This window comes from Amblyomma maculatum, chromosome 2, assembly GCF_055883805.1.
Source record: "Amblyomma maculatum isolate TAMU_Amacu chromosome 2, ASM5588380v1, whole genome shotgun sequence".
NCBI classification, from domain to species: Eukaryota; Metazoa; Arthropoda; class Arachnida; order Ixodida; family Ixodidae; genus Amblyomma; species Amblyomma maculatum.
The window spans coordinates 216,692,097-216,713,950 of NC_139345.1; the positions used below are offsets into that span (position 1 = coordinate 216,692,097).

At 44.7% G+C, this 21,854-nt stretch overlaps 1 protein-coding gene across 3 annotated transcripts; it reads left to right on the plus strand.

Annotated features, from left to right (window-relative positions):
* The first annotated feature begins 4,636 nt into the window (after nucleotides 1-4,636).
* LOC146201288 (uncharacterized) lies at nucleotides 4,637-10,500 on the plus strand. Of its 3 annotated transcripts, none has more exons than XM_084595741.1 (4): nucleotides 4,637-5,022; nucleotides 5,135-5,353; nucleotides 7,423-7,602; nucleotides 10,060-10,196. In XM_084595741.1, the coding sequence occupies exons 1-3, from the start codon at nucleotides 4,847-4,849 to the stop codon at nucleotides 7,451-7,453; spliced, it is 426 nt and encodes a 141-aa protein (XP_084451867.1). In that variant the 5' UTR covers nucleotides 4,637-4,846; the 3' UTR covers nucleotides 7,454-7,602; nucleotides 10,060-10,196. The 3 variants fall into 3 exon arrangements, with proteins under 3 accessions (XP_084451867.1, XP_084451866.1, XP_084451865.1); XM_084595740.1 differs by lacking the exon at nucleotides 7,423-7,602 and adding an exon at nucleotides 5,446-5,608 and having other exon boundaries at nucleotides 10,060-10,193; XM_084595739.1 differs by lacking the exon at nucleotides 7,423-7,602 and having other exon boundaries at nucleotides 4,638-5,022; nucleotides 10,060-10,500.
* Nucleotides 10,501-21,854: the final 11,354 nt, after the last annotated feature.

Below are 21,854 nucleotides of genomic sequence, written 5' to 3' on the forward strand. Positions count from 1 at the left end.
TCTGTGGCGTCACCATTATTCTCTGTTCACAGCAACAATATCTGTTATAAATCATCGCTGTAAGCCAGGTGCTAAAATCTTTTCATCATCTCATATGCATAACATATATGCCAAAAATACATACATGAGGAGGGCAGAGCAGTTTTGTTTAGGTACTTCACAAGGCTTCTCCACTGCTATTTTATTTTATTTGAGTGCATGGGACAAAAGCCATCAACAATGAGTTGTTTTGTGAAATTATTGACTACACAAAACAGTCCTAAGAGCATCCATCTGCTCATCTTCAGGTGCTTTGAATCTTGACATTGCGCTGGTTAATGCATTTTGTGAAAAAGTGTATACGGGTAGTTAGCAGTGATTTCAGCTGCACCAATTTGACAGTGGTCAGAGCAGCCAAGTTAGCAGGTTTGCTTGGCCAGTAGCATACTGAGTACGAGCTGTCTGCTTGAATTTAGGCTGAAGCAGGTTGTAAACACATTCTCAAGGTCAGCCATAAACTGGTGTCACTTGAAGGGTACAAAAGGCCTCTGTTGTCTTTAAAATTAGCCATGTTTAATACATGTGACTTATCTTTTTCTTTAAAAAAAAAAAAAAAAAAAAGATTAAAGCTTTTATCACAGTTAGTTTGAGGTAGGATTAGAGGTAGGATGTGAGACCACAGCTGCCAGCCAACTGGCTCACCCCAGGCAATTTTTAATTTTGAAGTTAAGTAATTAGTAATTGTTTTTTTCTAATTGACTAACTATCGCCTTTAGACAATAACTGGGTTTGCAGAATTTGAGAGCGCCTTCTAAAACCTCCATTCCATTTATTTCCGATAAAGAAAGCCTGATCGTTTTTCCAAGCTCTAAAGAAAGCCCGCGAAATACAAAAATTATCAGCCTGTATAGCCAGTATAGCGCTGAGACTGGGCTGTTGAGTCACGGCCGCAGCTAATTTCTGTCACTCAAACCATGCACGGTTGGGAGCACCACAATATCGTAGCGCATCAATTCGTCAGTCACGTGATTTTTTTCGTGGGCTTTCTATAGAGGTGGGAAAAACTATGCACGTGAGGTTTTCTTTATCGGGAATAAATGAAATGGGGGTTTCAGAAGGTCCTCCCCAACTTTGCAAATCACATTTATTTGAAAGCAATACTTAGTAAATTAGAATTGCAAAATGAAAAATTGCCTGCACCGTTTTTTTTTTATCGATATTTATTGTCTTGGGACATCAGTAGGGTATGATATGAAGAATGAATAAATGATTAAATAAATGTGCCAGCTAGAGATCCAAGGACATACCATGACTACGCGGAATTAAATTAAATTTAATCTCAGCTGTCTGCTTTATTGAGCCAGTGGTAGTATTCGAGATCACGCAAACAGTCGAAGCTTTCTTCCCCGAAGTCTTCCTTTTGTTCAGACCTGGTGCGCCAGGTGGCTGTCAGCAAGTGGTTTCTCTGGCCTATCTCAAATGGTTTATTTTTAACACTTGGCTGAAGTTAGCTTGGACACGCGGTACAAAATATGTCGGCTATCGTTTGGTGCCACAGGCTTAATAGCAAGAATCTGCACTAAGCACAACTCTCTGCAACATCAATATTGCCCACATCCAGCCTTGGCTGCACGGGCTTGACGGTAATATTTGTCGGATAACCCGGCAAGAGTGTATTGGGGAGAAAACCTGGGCCAGGGGGCGCTGCGCCGCTCTGTGCGCCGCTCTGTGGAAGGAAGATTTCTTTGATAACTCAAGAGGCAGTGCCCTACTTTTTGAAGCTAGATCAGGGTGCCTTAGAACACGCAGCTACAAAAAGAAATTTAACAATGGAGATGACGCATGTGCTGTATGTGGAAACTGCAGTGAAACAATTGACCATATTATACTCGAATGCAATGGAATCCATCCGGAAGATGATGCAGGCGCAATCACTGTTCCTGAAGCTCTTGGCTTTAGAGATAACAGTGGCCGGGTGAATAAACTGGCGGTGGAAACTAGCAAAAAACGGCTGGAGGATTGGTGGCTTAAAAGCAGAGAAGTGACATAATGTTAGTAATGTAGGAGCAAAATTTAATAAATAGAATGGTGGTTTAGTTAACCCTTCTAAATCAATAATTAAGATATAGGGAGAAAAATGAGCATGATAGCTACTGCTACCACCCTGATTCAAAGGGGACGCTCCTATATTCCATCCATCCCATCCATCGTCAGCGCCCTCCATGGAGACCCCGTCAAAATCTACGCGCAGCCCGGCCGCGTCGTCTGCTAGCCGCCGCATAGAAAAGCATGTCGTCTGCTCCGCGCTGCTTTCTAGCACGTGTTTGCGCGCGTGCGCTCGGTTGTTTCTCTCCTCCTCCGACCGCATTGTGGCCACCGTCGCGCTCTAACAAAGAGGGGGGAAGAAGAAAGAAAAGAACTAGAATGAAAAAAATGACGGCGCACTTTTTCCGCGAAGCTTGTGTGGAAATGGTAACGGGATGGTTCTGGGCCTTCCTTTTTTTTTTTTTTTTTTTGGGGGGGGGGGGGGGATATCTCGTACCGTTCGTGTGTCGTACTTCTCTAACTGGCGGTGCCGAAGCAGCCATCGTGGAACCGAGTCGGCCTCAAGAAACGAATATTCATTAATGCGATCACTTTACGTCAATCATCCTATCCTCATACGTGATCCTGCTTCGGGAGCTCAAAACTGCGCGTTCGCTAAAGGAGATAACTGAACTAGGAATTGCGCAGCGTAACAGTGGAATTAAGAAGACAAAGGTTTCCGTGGAGAGATGTCCCCATCTGCATGGAAAGTCGTCAGACATTTCCTCGCTGTTCGTCTCGTGGAGAGGAAACTGCCGCAAAAATGGCATGCCTCGGCTTCTGGGGAATGACCCAAGTCGTTAGGAACCCCTCATCATTAAAGGTAGATAGGGCATTGATTTCGAACGGCAGCGCCGCAGCAGCGAACTTCCCCTGGCCGGTGTCGGCAGGAACCAAAGGGTAAGGCGGCATGCTTTGTGCCTTTGTAGGGAACGCATCCTAAACGCGCCGAAAACAGGCCCCACGGCACCGGCAGCACTGCCTAAAACGTTTGTCCCCAAAGAGCTGAATAGGCCCCTTTCAAGTGACCAGTCACAAAGGGAAAGGAAGGAGCACTCGTCGCTGTGTACAAGCCTATCGGTTATTCTCAACCAGAAGCCTGGACCCTTCATTCTGTGAACATGGATAGAGGCATCAAGAGGTGCCGTATCAAGTCTTTCAAGATACCTGTCGTTTGCCTCCCGCCTTCAAGTAGCGAATTCGCGTTCATTTTTTTTATGTCTGAGCCTGCCAACAAGCGCTCTTTGAAAACAATGTCCGGCGATAAATTAATCATAATTTCTTGCTTTCGAAAGCACCGATAAAAAACATGCCTCCAGCCAGCCTCTATGTCAGCCGGGGCACAGAAAAAAGCAAAATTAAGAAATCCCACTGGCAAAGAGCGCCGGCTTTGCGCGCGAAGACGACCCACCAACTCCCCTCGTCCTCACTCTCCTTCTCCCGCTCCGCGTGCACGCGCGGCTGAACGTAGCACGCGCTCCCGAGCGAGCAGGCTGCGCAGACTCCGCAGACAGCCGCGCGCAGCGCGGGCGCGAATGCGCGTAGGTTTTGTAGTTCCTCTCCGCTCCGCTGGAAACCGAGCGCTGGCGTCGCGGAGCAAACTCCAGCTTTGGTTCCCTATAGGCACCGCATCAGGTGCCAGTGATGGATTTCATGCGGTATAACCGCACTTCTGCCATTGATCATATATGTGCGTAGTCACGCAGCAGGATGAGATGCGGCTCGAAATGATGCTCATATACTGCCAATGTTTCTGTGAGAGGCTTTTCCTGCCTTCATAAGCTTCGTTTCTACTTTGTGCGATGTTTGTTGTCCCTCGGAGCAGCAAACAAAGGTGACTGGAGCATCCGGATAGCCGCGCTTCGGCATCTATAGGAGCAAAACAGTGCGAGTTGGTCTTTTTCCTGGCCATTTCGAACTGCGCATGGTGCTTTTGAAGAGCTGAGATGTCTTAGTTGCTGTGATGGAAGGCAGAACTGAAAGTTCGAGGGCAAAATCGCAAGAATGTGCAGACTGCACGGCGCGCCAAGCCTTGACTTCCCTTTGCGGAGGGGCACGCGGTCCTAGTAAACGTAACTGCAGCGCCACCAGCGGCGGTCAGTGCCGTCCGGCGTGCAAGAGGCGCCCATTTTCCTTCCGTTCGCGCCACTAGAAAGTATTCTAGAAGAGAAACGCGCTCTCCCTCGAGACCGGCCGTGCTCTTGCAAGCCGGACGGCACTGACCGCCGCTGGTGGCGCTGCAGTTACGTTTACTAGGGGAGTGTAGTCTGGGTGCAGATGGGGGCCTTGATGAAAAGAGAAATGGAACTTAGACAAAACGTATTCACAAAATTAAACGACGATCAAATAGCGCAGATAATTAGAGGAAGCAATAGAAAAAAGCCCCATGGAAGACTGGAATTATGAACAGGTAGAACTACTCATAAGGAGGAAAATTCAGGAGGTTAAAGGGCCCATGAAAAGCTTGAAGCCGTGCTTAAGAAAGGCGCACGAGCGGTCGGCGTGCCTTCGCTAGTCAGCAGAGCGCAAAAAAATTTTAGGCTAACATCTTTAATAGCGCAGATATTCCATATTAAAAATGACGCTCCTCCTCTCCCGTCACTGTAGCCCTCAACTCATACACGCCGATGCGCCGGCCAAAAAAAAGAAAATGTCCGGGCCGACGCCCCGCCCATAATGCGTCACGAAGTGACGCCACCGACTCTCGGTTTGTTTACTTCCGGTAGTGCTCCGATTTTTTCCCCTTCGTGTTTGCGGAGCGGCGGTTCGCGTGTCGGTCGCCATGGATCGCATGGATCCCGAGCTCGAAGCGAGGCTGCGTGAAGCCGCTGCCGAGCTGGACTTTGATCCATATGATTATACTCCGTTTCGTGATCCGCTAGACAGCGACGACAGCAGCACGCCATCGACTGGCCCTTCTGAACCACCCGCTGGCAACGGAGACGACGGCCTACTATGGTGCGTTCCGTGGCGCACGCGCCACTGCACATAGGTTATTACAACTTTCTTATTTCACGAAATGCCATTTCGTGTTTGCTTCGCGGCCTTTTCACATTTTACTTATGCGCAGGTGCCGCTGCGGCCGCTGCGAAAGCATGCCCACACCTGAAGAAGATGTGTGCTGCCGCAGCATGCCGGAGGTGCTGGTGGTGTGCCAGCAGGACGGCGGCTGCATTACGATCCACCCAGCGTTCCAAAGCGTGTGCCTAACGCCCGAAGTCCTTCGGGCTGTGCACATTGCACGAGAGGAGGAGGGAGCGAACATCGATGGAGACGGAGATGTAAACAAGTAGGTAGTGCGGAAGCGTCAGGTGACAGATTCGCATTATTTTTTTTTGTGTGTGTGTATGATCCGTTTACTGTAAAGCGTGGTATTTTCAGGCAGCACCGCTTCATAGCCTACTGCTTGTTTACCAAGTGGATTTGGGGCAGGCTGGGCGAAGGCAACAGGGTGGTCCTGCCAGCCTGCGTCGTTTGCGGGGTTCGGCGTGAATTTCCGTCGGCGAGCTACATGGGATTCAGGCACCCTCCCCTTTAATCTCAGGTGATTGTCGCTTCACTGCATGCTGTATTCTAAACTTTATCACGTGTGCAGGCGCACTGCTTCGAGTGGTGCATGGAAGTGCGTTTATTTTTAAGGTGGAAAAATAGAGAATGCTATTTTATGAACGCCAAGTTATGCACTGCGTCAAGTGTCTGTTTTGTGGCACTGTTTAAGAACAGACATCTCGTTCCTCTAAAGTGCCAGAACTTGTAGATATCTAAGCAAGAAAGGTGTAGAACTGTTAGTTAGTGAAAAATAAAGCCTGGGAAGAAAATTCAAATCCTAGTAAAAAAAAAAAATACACATCCAAAAACAATCCAGAATGGAGGACAATGCCGAGCATCGCCAAGTCTGCTTGAGCACATGCTTCTAGGCATCTACCGTAAACATTCATTTATTTGGAATGGAATTTTATAGAAAAAAAGAAATTAAAATCGAAACACAGAATGCTTATGCCGAGGCAGCACAAGCATTCTGTGTTTTGAATGATACCGAGTGTGTGAGTGCTCAATACTGACACAATGAAATGAGTGCTTGAAGGTTTGTTTATTGATACTCCTAGCCGTGAATACATGACAACAGATCGCAGAATACATCCATTCCAGCAGTGGAGTAATACAGGTGAAGCACAGATCAAACCACAACTCTTGTTCCTGCATTTGCTGATCTGAATTATTAATTTGAATTTATTTACAGTCTAATACGCTTGCAGAGTGTTACATTTCTTATCTCCAAGCTGCAGTAATAGCTGGTCCCTTTCAGGTGTGTTTGCCAAAGTGTAGGGGCAGCACTGCATATTTTCAAAACGTTGTGCAGGTTCAACCGTCCTTGAACCAAATTTCATGAGCGTTAGCCATTGGCCGCAGTCACAGCTGCTGCTGCCACTTCGATCTTGGCTCGCTTGCACTCTTGCTCAGCTTTTTGGCAATGGGCTAGTCTGGCTTCTCTTTGTTCAATGGTCTCGGCAGGCTGTCTGGCACGGTTGCAACCTCCGTCTATAGTGAGGTGGCGTATGTGCATGGTGTATTTCCGTAAGTTTCATGAAGGAGAAGGAGTAGATGAAACATTAAGACGATGATCATTGTAGCGCACGAAAATGTCTTGCAATTAGAAATTGATGGAGGCGATGTTTACTGTACAGAGGAGAGTGTGTTGTAGTTTTACTACGAGGTGTGATAGGTTGTGGCAATAGCATAGTGCTCTCATGTCTAAGCTATAAAGATGACATTGTTTGCTGCACAGCGTGAGAGTTCAAAGTCAACATTGCATTCACTTTGAGGTTTGTGCACGGGAGAAGTAGAGCGAATGCTCTAAAAGCCTTATTTTAGCTGTCTCGGCTATCACCAGCTGTCATGCCTGGACATAATTCCCTATTTCTTGATTATCAGCTGTATCTAACTGTGCATTACATCGCTCTCCTTTCACAGTGAATATATGTACACAAATTCTGCCAGCTAAGGTAGCCACTGCTTCTCATTTTGTAGCCTGTACCGCAGGAATCACTTAGTTGGGCTGGGAGACCTTGTCATTGCCTGTTCTAATATTTATCCCTCTGGCATTTTATAGAGCGAGGAGCTTCTTTCATAATTCATTCATTTGGCACTGTTGATAAGGATGTTTTTAACTTGTTCTCTTGCAATTTCTGGGGCCTGAACTTTGTTGACAGCTTGGCTTGTTATCTTGCTTCCTTGAGATCTGTGAATATGTTTCTAGTTTTTACTGTCGCTTTTCTATCTGCATATCTCCTCTTCTGTGGCTTCTTTTCATGGTCGCTTTTTCCAGTGTTGGTGTTTACATTTTATTCATCTGTGCAGGATAGTCAAAGGAAAACGAAAGGCAGTATAGAACAGAGCACCAGATAGAAGGAGCAGAACTGAAGAATTTACAGCTTTGCAGAAAAAGACCACAATGAAATTTGCAAGGAGAGAAGAAGGGAGCACTTATCCAAGGGGAAGAGGTCATCTGCCTTGGGGCAGAGCATTCCGACCAGTTACGTGGGTGTGTGATGGTGGGCTGTCGGCTTTGACGGTTCCAAGCGGCCTCCACTGGCTTCTACTTTGGTTATGTGGGCTGAGGCTTCCCAGTCTACGGTACGAGCAATGCACTTTGCAACACATTCTCATGCTGTGCAGTAAGCATCCTTCTCTTCATCAAGTTCAAACTACAACATACTGTTCAGCTGTGCGACAAACATTGTGATCTTCATGAAGTACCATCTGCACCACTCCTTCATTTAACCTGGGTAAATATGGCATACACGTACGCCATCTGGACGAGTGCGGCCGAGGTTTGCTAGCGTAGTGTCGGACCAATTTAAGCAGTGTGACATAATTCGCAGTGGTTTCACATTACTGCACCTAAGCAGAATTGAGTGCACTCGTGCAATTTCTTTTGGGTGGGGGGGGGGGAGCAGTTCTTTTCACTGCACTAGAGTATGCAGGTTGTGCCACAAATTTTTCTCAAAGTTGGCAAATCCCATGAATCATTGCAGCTCATTGACCTATTTGTAATTTTTGCAATTTTTTAGCATATGTAATACCTTTCCTGCAGTTTTGGTCTGTTTTATATTGTCACAGACCCCGCCTTAACGATTAACAGAGGTGCGGGATCCACTTTACGGTTACCCGTCGTCCCTCTATGAGGTTTGAGAACACAGTTAAAAGTTAGGCCGGTCAACCAGTGAAGTGCGTGTGTTGGTGTGTGATCAAGGAATAAATTTATGCGTCACTTTTTAACACATAGTGGGAACATATATAGGTAGTAGTCTAAATTACACTGCATAAAAAAATTAATAAAACACCAGGACATGATAGTAATAAAAAACGACTCAATAAATGACAAGAGAAAAAAACCGACAATGAACAAACGCTGCGATAAAGAAGACTATAAAATAACAAAGCAAGTATTCCAGAGATAGTAAGTAAGGGCGAGAGTTACACAAAAACACAGCGTAAAATACTAAGCCAGGTCAAGGTTTAAACAAAGCCAAAAAGAATATTCAATTAACCGACAGTCTGTAGCAAAACGGATTCTCACAGCCTTCTTATCTAATGAAGTATCGTAATCGCAGAGTTGGCCGGTAGCGACGGCCGTACAGGGAGTGGGGACGACAAGTTGGTCGTGGGCTGGGTGAAAAAAACAAGACACTTTCCTGGAGCAAGCAGCCACGAGAGTAAACGTTTTTGTATAGCAGGCCATCACATAGGCATAGGCAAAACTGGCTGTTCGAGGTTGGGTCTTGAGCAGCAGCTAAGAACGACTCCAGATGCTGATCGGTGTGTTCCTCGGTTCAAAAGGTATGAGTATTTGGAAATCTCTGAGATAAAGCAGTGACGTAAGGATCAAAGTTGTCCGCGTCGCATTCCGTCGTGGCAGGTGGCAACCAGGAGAGGCAGTCTCCATCTGCGTGCCGTCGGCCACTTTTGTATGAAATGCTGTAGTCGTATTCTTGCAAGCAAAGTGCCCAGCGGGCTAGGCGACTAGACGGATCACAGAGATTGAGTAGCCAGCATAGGGAATGGTGATCGGTTACTACTACGAAAGGCTCTCCGTACAGGTAGCAGCAAAACCGCTGCACGGCGAAAACAACCGCGAGACATTTCTGCTCGGTGATGGTGTAGTTGTGCTCAGTCTTGCTTAGAGTCCGACTGGCGTAAGCAATCACATGTTCACAGTCGTCATAGCGCTAAACGAGGACAGCACTGAGGCCTATGCCACTTGCGTCCGTGTGCACTGAAGTTGGAGCAGAAGGGTTGAAATGCCGTAAGATAGGATGTGATGTTAGGAGGAACCTCAGTTGTCGGAAAGGATGAGTCGCATTTGCACAGGCTCCATTCTGCACAGCTAGTACACTGCAAGTCATGTACTTTGCGCTGTAGCCTGGCGAGTCACAGCGACCATCCCCTGCCAGGTCTGTTGTTGTCCCTACAAGCTCACTAGCAAGTTCTGCTTGCCTTTGCTGAAAAAGCTGCAAAGAAGGAGATGTTCAATTTAGAGTCTACAAACTTGCAGTCATGTGATTGCCTTCATGCATATTAGGATGAGGGGGGCAGGTTTCAAATGCTGCATTGCTTTTCACTTTTCTCACAGCACATTTACTAAAAAAAAATATTGCAAAAATTATGCCTTCAGTGCTAGAGCATGCAGCTGGTCTATTAAACATGTAGCCAAAGGCAACAGAGATGTGCAGTAGCAGGTGCATTGCACTGCAATGCCTCCGCTGTTGCATATATGCTGCATTTTATATGTTTTATATGTTGCATTGTAGCTTCAAGTTGTTGTCATGAAAGGATGCGACATCTAGTTATCGAGTTAATGACATATACTTTGACTTGAATGTTGTATGAGAGATATCCTTATTGTCAAACCTCATTTCTGGCAGGTAGCAAGTATGCCCGTTGGTAGTTGTAGTAGGTCCTCTCTGTGATGCCTTGCACCCCAATGGATTGCAGGAACCGAAGAACTGAAGCTATACCGCAGCCAGAGAACAAGATGCCTGCAGCCAGGAGGACATTTCTTGCTGCTTTTCCTTCAACCAGTGGTTGGCTTTTTCAGAGGAAAGAATGCTGCAGTGAGCATGTCCCCTTCACAGTCACAAGGCTTCCCGCTATGCTAAAGTAAAGGGTTCTTGTTTGCCCACACATTGTTCAGGTCTCAAGAAGCTGCCGCAGGCAACCCTCGAACACAAGGAATTTTCGCTCTTTGTAGAGGGGTTCCTCAATCGCTGACTGGGCCGTTTCATCCTGATGGTCGCTGAAAAAGAAGTGCAGTGATGTCAGCGATTGGTGCCGTGTGATTGTTAATATTATGAACTAATACGTAGCAGCCGTGGATGTTCATCTCGGAATGTCTTGGCTGTAAAATGTGCTAAATAAAGCTGCTGTCAAAGTTTATTGTCGGTATGCATTTTTTTTTTTTTTCATTCTATCAACAGGGAACAGAAAAATGACATGGCAAATTAGGTACACTTTAGGGCTACGCAACTTATATTTTTTTCACAACAGAATCAAATATCCTTGTGCATCTTAGTGACTTGTTCAAATATTTGTGCAAAATTAAACTTCAAAGTGCATGTGATGGCTCCGTAGTAGCTCTAAAGACAGCACTAATGTACACTAGGCAGACACAGCATGACCATATTATGTAAGGAAAAATTGCCCTTTTGCTACCTGACGCAACTGTGAATAACCTAACACCACGTCCGAGATTAGTGGTGTGCAAGGTATGTATGAGGCATGGTCTCTATAGACTCATCAAGGCAATATTTGTTGACCCATTGTGAGTATTACCACATCCTTAATCATGTCAAGCCATGCATGAGAGTTATGAACGCTGTCATTCGAATGGACTGTGTCACAGGGAGGGTATATTTGCAGGTTTGAATGAGTGAATATGTGACACATAGGTGACGTATTTCGTCAAGTTTTCTTTTTTTTTTTTTTTTGCCTAATGAACAGTGCTTAAATGACAAATTTTCTTGCCTGCTATAGCCAGCAAATGCACAAAAGTGGATGAAAGAAGTTCTAACGAGCGGCCAGTGATAGCAGTAACTGGCCAGTGATAGCAGCCTGCCACCGACTTCTCTGGTGGCAGGCTTCTCTGTTTAAACCTTGGTGCTGACTAGAGATTTAAATCCAATAGACACCTGTGTGCCTGGAAAAATTTCATATATTTAAAATTATTCGCAAGCACCCCATCTACGTTTAATGTAATCAATCATATAGCTCTTTAATACATTTTCACAACACTACAACATCTTTATCAATAATGACTTACCAACAGAATGGCACTCCCACATTGCGTTGCCACAGTATGCGTGCGAGTAGTTGAAGGCCCCGCTGGTGATTCTTCCTGCAGACAGATATTCATAATTATAATGATGGTTGCAGATTTGAAATTTTTCATGCTTTCATTTTCAGATGCTGTATAGAGAACTGCCCGTAACAAAATGCAAACATTGTCAACTTGCTACACATACACAAATACACAAATATTCTGAAAGTGGAGAACTGATATGACTAAAAAATTTGCACAGACAAGCTGTAGTTTGTGGAGTTTCAAGAGCCCTGAAAAATTTGGAGGCATGTTAGCAGCAGAAACAAAAGACAGTGCAGGACAGTCGACTAATACACTGTTCCATGAACCAATCCAGCAGCTCATTATTTTTGAACGTCGGTCTCCCATGTTAATCCAGTTAATATATGTGCTCCGAGTTTCTTTTTTTGGTGTGCCAGTGCACACCAAAGCCTTGCATCATCCACTAAACAAAATTAACTATTTGAACTCCAAAATAATCTCATCTATACAGGAAGAGCTACATTTTAATTGCTTCCAGAAGGTGCCTCAAGCGATGATCGAGCTTGTGCATGGAAGCAGACATAACATTTGCACTAATTTGCATAGCTTACTTACTCGGGCAATAGAGCCATCATATGCAATATAATACAAAGCTGTTCAGTACAGTTGAAAATTAAGTGTGTACATATGTCAAAACACTTGCGTCATCCACTGGACAAAATGAACTATCCAAAATATTCTCGCCTCTACAGGAAGAGCTGTGGTATTTGGATCACCTCCGGTAGGTGCCTGAAGCAATGGTTGAACACGTAACTAACTGCATGAAAGCATAATGACATAGCAACAGTTGTGCTAGTTTATATAGCTTCTAGCAATAGAGCCATCATATATGCGTGCAACATATTCCAAAGTTATATATGTGGCCTAAATATTCATAAATATAAATATAAAAGTATATATACATTGTTATTAATACCATGATAACAGTACTAACCTGTCCAAAGGAAACCTGTGTAGTGCTGAGGCCTTTCGGGCTTCCTGGCGATGATGGTTTGCCATGCTAGGAAAAGAAAGGAAATTTGTGCATAATCAACATTGTGTTAATGGCAGTTTTATTATTCTGCACATGAATGAGAATGAAAGGAGACAAAAGTCTGCAAGTGCAAGGTCATAGGGGATACCTTCTTTTTTTTTTATCTATATACCACATGTTATTTTTCCTTCCACTTGGTATTTAATCATCTTTCTGCCTAAAATCGTTACAGGACTAATTCTGATCAATATCACCACAAAAGTATTTAAAAAAACCCTACATTTACCTTGGACTCGACTGTTGGCTCCTTTCATTAATTGTATCATAACGAGCCAATTTCCCCTTCAATTTTCCGCTTCATGAATGAGAAAGACATGCATATACAGGTGTTAAAAGGCAAAGATCAAGAGCAGACTAAACGCACTGTAAAATAAGCATATCTTTAGGTGGATGGGGGTGGGGGAGGGGGGGATGCAGTTGATCTGTATTATTAGTGTGCTGGTATTTTTTTATTACAAGTCAGGCTTGGTTTATGGGGTTCAACGCCCCAAATTCGACTCAGACGAGGCGCCGCACAGCACTGAGTGACATCGCACAGCACATGTACAGGTGCGGACGTAGGTAAACCGAGCAGCTAGGCTTTTTCAGTCAAATTGCCTTCCTCACTGGAGATCAGGAAATATTTGTCCGTGAAAGGGCACTTGCGTCTACTACCGGTCCACGCATCCCACGACTACCAGTTTCAAATATGCACCGAGTGAAAAATGAAGAAAAAGCGTGCTCCGTTTACTTTTGTCCGCACCGGTACGCGGGGACCTTGCTTGCGCTTCCGTCGAAAAGCGGCCGCTGTGCCTTGGGCACAGCAGTCGACCACCCTAACCCACTGCACCACCCAGGCAAATTATACTGCGATTGTTGTGATCGCGTACACGTTAGTGTATGTTAATTCATGTGCGCAGGTCGCCTTATCTTTTTTTTTTTTTCCCCTTATCCGCGCGCCGCAGGGCGAGAGCTCCCTTTCATACATTTTCAGCGCCTTAACTTGTAGTGGTCCTCTCGCAAGAGCGATTTGCGCGCAAGGAATCTGCGCCTGCAAAACTTGCGCTAGGCTTCATGCACTTCCATGCGAGACTCCGAGCCATGCTACGCGTGTTTCCACAATAACTCGCAACCCAGAAAACTTACCATTCCAGGGAGAAACTGCGTCGGCAAAGCGTCGGACTTGAGGCGTTGACGTCTCATGTTGAGGCCAGTTTGCTGCGCCAAACTGGGATTATACTGGTATGCGTCACGGGAAAAGTGGCGGCCACAAACTCTGAGCTCCTGGCGCTTGTCCGACGATGACAGCCCGACGCGTTGGAGCCAGCTTTCCCGCGTGACACCTTGCTTTGTAGGGACACGATGTCGCATTATAACATCTTTCCTGTCCTCGGCTTTACAGCCAACTACACAGCAATGGTGGTCCATTGCAGATCAGAAAAAAAGCAGCAGTAGTTGAGATCGCGAGATTTCAAGACTGACAACCGGGCAACACGTGCTTTTGCGAGCAGACGGATCTCTCTCGGCCGGAAGTGTTCCGCTTCTATCAAGATGCGCGCAGAATTCTTACCTTTCTTTAATGTACAATAATAACTAACGAATAAAATACTTCTTTCAGGAAGAATAGTGCTAATTTTAAAATCTATAATTGCAAAAATTACACGTGACGTCATATGGCCATGGCCAATGATAACGCTAACCCCAATGACGTCGCATGGGCTGGGCGGCTGAAAACGCACGGTGGTGTGTCGCCCAAATCGGCTGCGAGCGGCAATTTTCCAAAATTATTTGTAAATTACAGCTAACACGCAGAGCTTTTTGAATGTGATCTCGATGCTCACTAAGACCACCTCTAAACACATGTAGCATCAAAATACGGCCTTAAATGGCGTTTCAGGGGCCCTTTAAAGTAGCAAACCGCTGGAATGGAAAGAGGAAGCAACGGAGCTGGTGGAATAAGGAAATCAGGGAAGCTATTGAACAACGACGGGCTGCTTCAAGGGAACACCGAATGGCAAAGAAGGCACAGGTATCTCGAGGAAATCGACCAAAAATGGGAATCATATCGACAAAAGAAACTTCAAGTGCAGGCCCTCGTCCAAAGTAAAATAAGACAGTCCACCGATCGCTGGATGGCTGATATACACGATGCCTCTAAAGGCGGAGCAAGAAAATTCTGGAACCATATAAGCTGGCTAGGGAAGAAGAATCAAAGAAAGCAGGATCTGATTCAAGATAACGAGGGAAATTGTTTAAAGGGAGATAACGCAGTGAACTACATTACATCAGTTATAGCCAAGTCATTTAAGAGCGACGATAGGATAATCTCCGCAAATCAGGAAGCAACACAAGGTAGCAGAATACAAAGCAGCTTAGAACTGACCAATCTAAACTGGAAAAAGGCAGAAAAAAATATTCCTAAAAACTAATCTACAGGAATAGATGGAATTCCGATCAAGCTGATTAATAAACTCGGTCCAAAAAGTAAGGAAACGTTGTTAAAAGCTCTGGAAACAGTCATAACGAATAAGCAAATTCCGGACAGCTGGCGGCAGAGTAAAATGAATTTGATTTATAAAGGGAAAGGAGACAGGATGCACATATAAAATCCTACAGGCCGATTACCATAACATCTGTTATGTACAGGTTAGCCATGCAGGCAGTGAAATTAAAGGTGCAAGCATGGGTTGAAAGTAACAAGATACTCGGAGAACTTCAGAACGGCTTTAGAAATGGTAGGCGCTTAGATGATAGCCTGTTCGTGCTTACCCAATGCATCGAAATATCTATGGGAAATAGACCTTTGTATTTGGCCTTCCTGGACATAAACGGGGCATACGACAACGTAAGCAGGGAACTCCTGTGGAACATGTTAAAAGAAGAAGGTATCGGTTATGAGATAATAGAGTTCCTACAGGAAATATACCGGGATAACAAAATAGAAATTACGTGGGAAGGGATAAGAAGTACGGAGGATGTTAAAGTATGCAAAGGATTAAGACAAGGCTGTCCTCTATCACCGGTGCTGTTCATGCTTTATATGACAAACCTGGAACGGAGGATACAAGATAGTAACCTAGGTTTTAACCTGTCATATAGATTAGGTGGAAAGGCGGTAGAGCAGCGCCTCCCCGGTTTGATGTATGCAGACGATATTGTGCTGCTAGCTGAGAGTCTGGAAGAATTGCAAACTCTAGTTAAGTATTGCGGAGACGAAGGGGACGCTCTAGGCTTCAGTTTCAGCGCCGTTAAGTCGGGTCTGATGATTTTAAACGGCTCAACTGATCAGGGTCTTAAAATAGAAGGCCTTGAAATACCTAGAGTAGCAGAATATAAATATCGGGGGGTATGGGTAAACGAAGGATTGGCATACATTGGAAAGCATGAGCAATCACTTAAGGCCAAAGGGCGAAGGAATGCAGGGATAATGAAGCATAAGGCATTGTGGGGATACAATATAGGTATGAGGTTTTGAGGGGTATTTGGAAAGGAATTATGGTGCCCGGACTTACTTTCGGAAATGCGGTTTTGTGCTTAAGATCACAGGTACAGTCGACAATAGAAACAAATCAGAGATCCGTTGGACGATAAGCATTAGGTGCCCACGGCAAAACTACAAATGAGGCGGTATGGGCTGGGCATCTTTCGAAGTACGGGAAGCTCAGAGTAAAATATTATATGAGGAACGCCTGAGGAAATTGGACAGTAACAGATGGGCAGCTAAAGTATTTAAATACCTGTACCTAAAAAGTGTTGACTCACAATGCAGGAAAAGAACTAGGAAACTAACTAGTAAGTATGCTAGTAACAAGGACGGAGAAATAAAGAGCATTAAGCAACAGGTGAAAAACACAGAAGGTAAAAATTGGATAAATTCGATGGAAAAGGAACAGAGTGTGGAATTATACCGAAAGTGCAGGAAAAGGCAAATCAGGAAGGAAGATTTCTTTGATAACTCAAGAGGCAGTGCCCTACTTTTTTAAACTATAGATCAGGGTGCCTTAGAACACGCAGCTACAAAAAGAAGTTTAACAATGGAGATGACGCATGTGCTGTATGTGGAAACTCCAGTGAAACAATTGAGCATATTATACTCGAATGCAATGGTATCCATCCGGAAGTTGATGCAGGCGCAATCACTGTTCCTGAAGCTCTGGGGTTTAGAGATAACAGTGGCCGGGTGAATAAACCGGCGGTGGAAACTAGCAAAAAACGACTGGAAGATTGGTGGCTTAAAAGCAGAGAAGTGACATAATGTTAGTAATGTAGGAACAAAATTTAATAAATAGAATGGTGGTTTAGTTAACCATTCTAAATCAATAATTAAGATATAGGGAGAAAAATGAGCATGATAGCTCTACCACCCCGTTTCAAAGGGGACGCTCCTATATTCCATCCATCCATCCTAGGACCGCGTGCCCCTCCGCAAAGGGAAGTCAAGGCTTGGCGCGCCGTGCAGTCTGCACATTCTTGCGATTTTGCCCTCGAACTTTCAGTTCTGCCTTCCATCACAGCAACTAAGACATCTCAGCTCTTCAAAAGCACCATGCGATGTTCGAAATGGCCAGGAAAAAGACCAACTCGCAGTGTTTTGCTCCGAGATACTGAAGCGCGGCTATCCGGATGCAGTCACCTTTGTTTGCTGCTCCGAGGGACAACAAACATCACACAAAGTGGAAACGAAGCTTGTGAAGGCAGAAAAAGCCTCTCACAGAAACATTGGCAGTGTGTGAGCATCATTTCGAGCCGCATCTCATCCTGCTGCGTGACTACGCATATATATGATCAATGGCAGAAGTGTGGATAATCATCATCATCATCATCAGCCTGATTATACCCACTGCAGGGCGAAGGCCTCTCCCATATTTCTCCACTTTACCCGGTTCTGTGCTACCTGCATCCACTTGACCCCTGCGAACTTCTTAATCTCATCCGCCCACCTAACTTTCTGCCGCCCCCTGCTACGCTTTCCTTCCCTTGGAATCCAGTTTGTTACCCTTAGCGACCATCGGTTATCCTCTCTTCGCACTACATGTCCTGCCCATGTCCATTTCTTCTTCTTAATTTCTACTAGAATGTCGGTAACTTGAGTTATTTCTCTGACCCACTCTGCACGCTTTCTATCTCTTAATGTTACCCCTACCATTTTTCGTTCCATAGCCCGGTTGTCCTCAACTTAAGTAGAACTCTCTTGGTTAGCCTCCACGTTTCAGCCCCAAAGGTGAGTACAGGCAAGATGCAACTGTTGTATACTTTCCTCTTGAGCGATACCGGTAAGCTGCCAGTCATAATCTGCGAGTGCTTGCCAAATGCGCTCCATCCCAATCGTATTCTTCTTGTTATTTCCTTTTCGTGGTCCGGATCTGCGGTTACTACCTGTCCTAAGTAGACATATTATTCGCCTACTACTTCCAGTATTTCGCTACCTAATGTAAACTGCTGTTCCTTCCCGAGGCTGTTGAACATTACCTTAGTCTTCTGCATATTGGCTCGTCTACCCCCTGACTTCGCAATGCCTGCATCACCGCCGAGGTTTCAACTGAGTCAAATGCTTTTTCGAGGTGCGGATATACCGCGTGAAATCCATCACTGGCACCTGATGCGGTGCATATACACTCTTGCCGGGTTATCCGGCATATATTACCGTCAAACCCGTACGTGTAGCCAAGGCTGGATGTGGGCAATACTGATGTTGCAGAGAGTTGTGCTTAGTGCATGATTCTTGCTATTAAGCCTAGGTGTGGCACCAAACGATAGCCGACATATTTTGTACCGCGTTTCCAAGCTAACTTCAGCCAAGTGTTAAAAATAAACCATTTGAGATAGGCCAGAGAAACCACTTGCTGACAGCCACCTGGCGCACCAGGTCTAAACAAAAGGAAGACTTCGGGGAAGAAAGCTTCGACTGTTTGCGTGATCTCGAATACTACCACTGGCTCAATAAAGCAGACAGCTGAGATTAAATTTAATTTAATTCCGCGTAGTCATGGTATGTCCTTGGATCTCTAGCTGGCACATTTATTTAATCATTTATTCATTCTTCATATCATACCCTACTGATGTCCCAAGACAATAAATATCGATAAAAAAAAAAACGGTGCAGGCAATTTTTCATTTTGCAATTCTAATTTACTAAGTATTGCTTTCAAATAAATGTGATTTGCAAAGTTGGGGAGGACCTTCTGAAATCCCCATTTCATTTATTCCCGATAAAGAAAACCTCACATGCATAGTTTTTCCCACCTCTATAGAAACCCGTGAAAAAAAAAAAAAAAAAAAAAAATCACGTGACTGACGAATTGATGCGCTACGATATTGTGGTGCTCCCAACCCTGCATGGTTTGAGTGACAGAAATTAGCTGCGGCCGTGACTCAACAGCCCAGTCTCAGCGCTATACTGGCTATAAAGGCTGATAATGTTTGTATTTCGCGGGCTTTCTTTAGAGCTTGGAAAAACGATCAGGCTTTCTTTATCGGATTTAAATGGAATGGGGATTTCAGAATGGAGGTTTTAGAAGGCGCCCTCAAATTCTGCAAACCCAGTTATTGTCTAAAGGCGATAGTTAGTCAATTAGAAAAAAACAATTACTAATTACTTAACTTCAAAATTAAAAATTGCCTGGGGTGAGCCAGTTGGCTGGCAGCTGTATACAATTGTGGTCTCGCAATCCTACCTCTAATCCTACCTCAAACTAACTGTGATAAAAGCTTTAATCTTTTTTTTTTTTAAAGAAAAAGATAAGTCACATGTATTAAACTTGGCTAATTTTAAAGACAACAGAGGCATTTTGTACCCTTCAAGTGATACCAGTTTATGGCTGACCTTGAGAATGTGTTTACAACCTGCTTCAGCCTAAATTCAAGCAGACAGCTCGTACTACTGGCCAAGCAAACCTGCTAACTTGGCTGCTCTGACCACTGTCAAATTGGTGCAGCTGAAATCACTGCTTAACTACCCGCATGCACTTTTTCACAAAATGCATTAACCAGCGCAATGTCAAGATTCAAAGCACCTGAAGATGAGCAGATGGATGCTCTTAGGACTGTTTGTGTAGTCAATAATTTCACAAAACAACTCATTGCTAGGACTGTTTGTGTAGTCAACAATTACACAAAACAACTCATTGTTGATGGCTTTTGTCCCATGCACTCAAATAAAATAAAACAGCAGTGGAGAAGCCTTGTGAAGTACCTATATACAAAACTGCTCTACCCTCCTCATGTATGTATTTTTAGCATAAGCTTCCACTTCTTGTCCCTTGATGCTCCAGGACTTGATAGGACAATTAAGACGCCATGATCATTGTCTTTTTAATGTTTTAAGCCCAAACTTCTCACTCTCTTCTTTTACGCGCATCAGAAAGTCTCTTGAGTTCCATTTCACTTTCTGCCAAAGTGGTATCATCCGCATATCTAAGGTTGTTGATGTACGTTTTCCAGCAACCTTAACTCCAGCTGAAGATCGTCCAGACCGGCCTTCCTTATGATACACTCTGCATATAGGTTAAATATAGGCAGGGCGCCTTGCCTCTTTCTCAATCGGAAACCAATCAGTAAGACGTACCATGCCCAGTTCTCACTGTGGCCTCTTGCCCTTCATACAGGTTCCTGAGGAGACTAGATGAGGTGAATTGGAACTCCCATCTAGCTCTTGGAGAACTTGCCACAATCTGCTGTGATCTACGCAGTCAAACGCTTTCGCATAATCAATAAAGCAGAATTGTTTCTGGAACTCTCGTGCTTTTTCCATGATCCAGCGAACGTTGGCAATTTGGTCTCTAGTTCCTCTGCCCTTGCGAAACCCAGCTTGCACGTCCGGAAGCTCCCGATCCACATACTGCTACAGCCTACCTTGGAGGATTTTCAACATCACTTTGCTAGCATGCGAAATAAGCGCGATCGTGCGGTAGTTGGAACAATTCTTTGGCACTGCCTTTCTTTGGAATGGGGATGTAAACGACCTCCTCCAATCCTGTGGCCACTGCATTGTTGTCCAAATCTTCTGACATAATGTATGCAGAATGTTAACAGCGTCATATATGGTTGAGGTTTTGAAGTCAGCTGGAATGCCATCAATTCCGCTAGCTTTGTTCTTAGCAAGGCTGGCTAAGGCCCATTCAACTTCACTCTTCAGGATGCCCGGCTCGAGATCAGTATAATCACAACCGTCTTATGTTGGGTGTGCACATTCGGGTCCTTCTTGTACAGAACCTTCTGTGTATTCCTGCCACCTCGATTCTTCTTTATCTCTGAGGCTTCTGTGAGGTCCTTGCCTCGTTTGTCCTTTATCACGCCCAGCTTAAGCACAGAAGCTTCCTTTGATATCTTTGATTGTCTTATACAGAGCTCTTGTGTTCTTTAATTGGCTGTTGTCCTCAACTGCTTGATGTTCAGAAAGGCGTTCTTATCAGATCTCCTTGCTATTTTCTGAAAATCCGCATTGAGAACCTTGTATCTTTCTCTTTCCCCCATAACTTTTGCCATCTTCCTTTCCTCAGCTATAGGGTGCGTTCCAATTCTTAGACGTCTAGCAAGACTGCTTCGTAGACGTCTACGTAGACGTCAACAGGTTCGCGTATTGGAACGCGCCTACCTGTCTACGCCTGGCGTCACCTCGCGGCATAAAGGTTGAACTAAAACGTTTGAATAACTATCATAACGCTGTTTTCTTTAAAGATTTACGACAATACAGGTGAAAATCCCGTTTTTAACGGTTTGCCGATTTTTTGCAGCAACAATATTATATTTGTAATCGCCATAACTTAGATATGCTATTAATAGGTTAACTTGTAGCAGACCGACTTCTCACGCATTGAGTCCGCTCACGAATTGACGGAAGAGAACGTTAGTCCGTTTTTCCTTTTTTATTACTGATGCTGAAGTGTACATGCTTCTCAGATGTCTCATTCACACAGCTGTAAGAATGAAAACATGCAAAATACTGTAAACTTGAGGGGATTATGGACGAAAGGTGATAACCGGCTACAGCAAACGAAAACTTTGTACCGTTACACCTGTTGTCCGTAGTCACTAGACGAGGAAACCAAAGACAACAACTCGTTTTAATAATGTACAGGCACAAAAAAATCAATGCGCAACAAGTCGGCATCGTCAGGCGAGTTCGTTCTTCCCAGATTAACTGAAAATCCGCGGAACAGTTTGACACGGCTACTACAGCAAGGTAGAAACACACACGTGCGCCGTACAGCAGCCGTCCCGACTCCCGGCGAGGTGCCCAGAAAGCGACGAGTTCGTCGATAACATCAATATTGAAGAATCTCGTCGTCAAGTTAAAAAAGAAGACCAACAGCATCCAACGCACGCTTTCCTCTCAGTGCGCGGTACAAGAATCTGCACTGCTACGAATCTTACGACCAT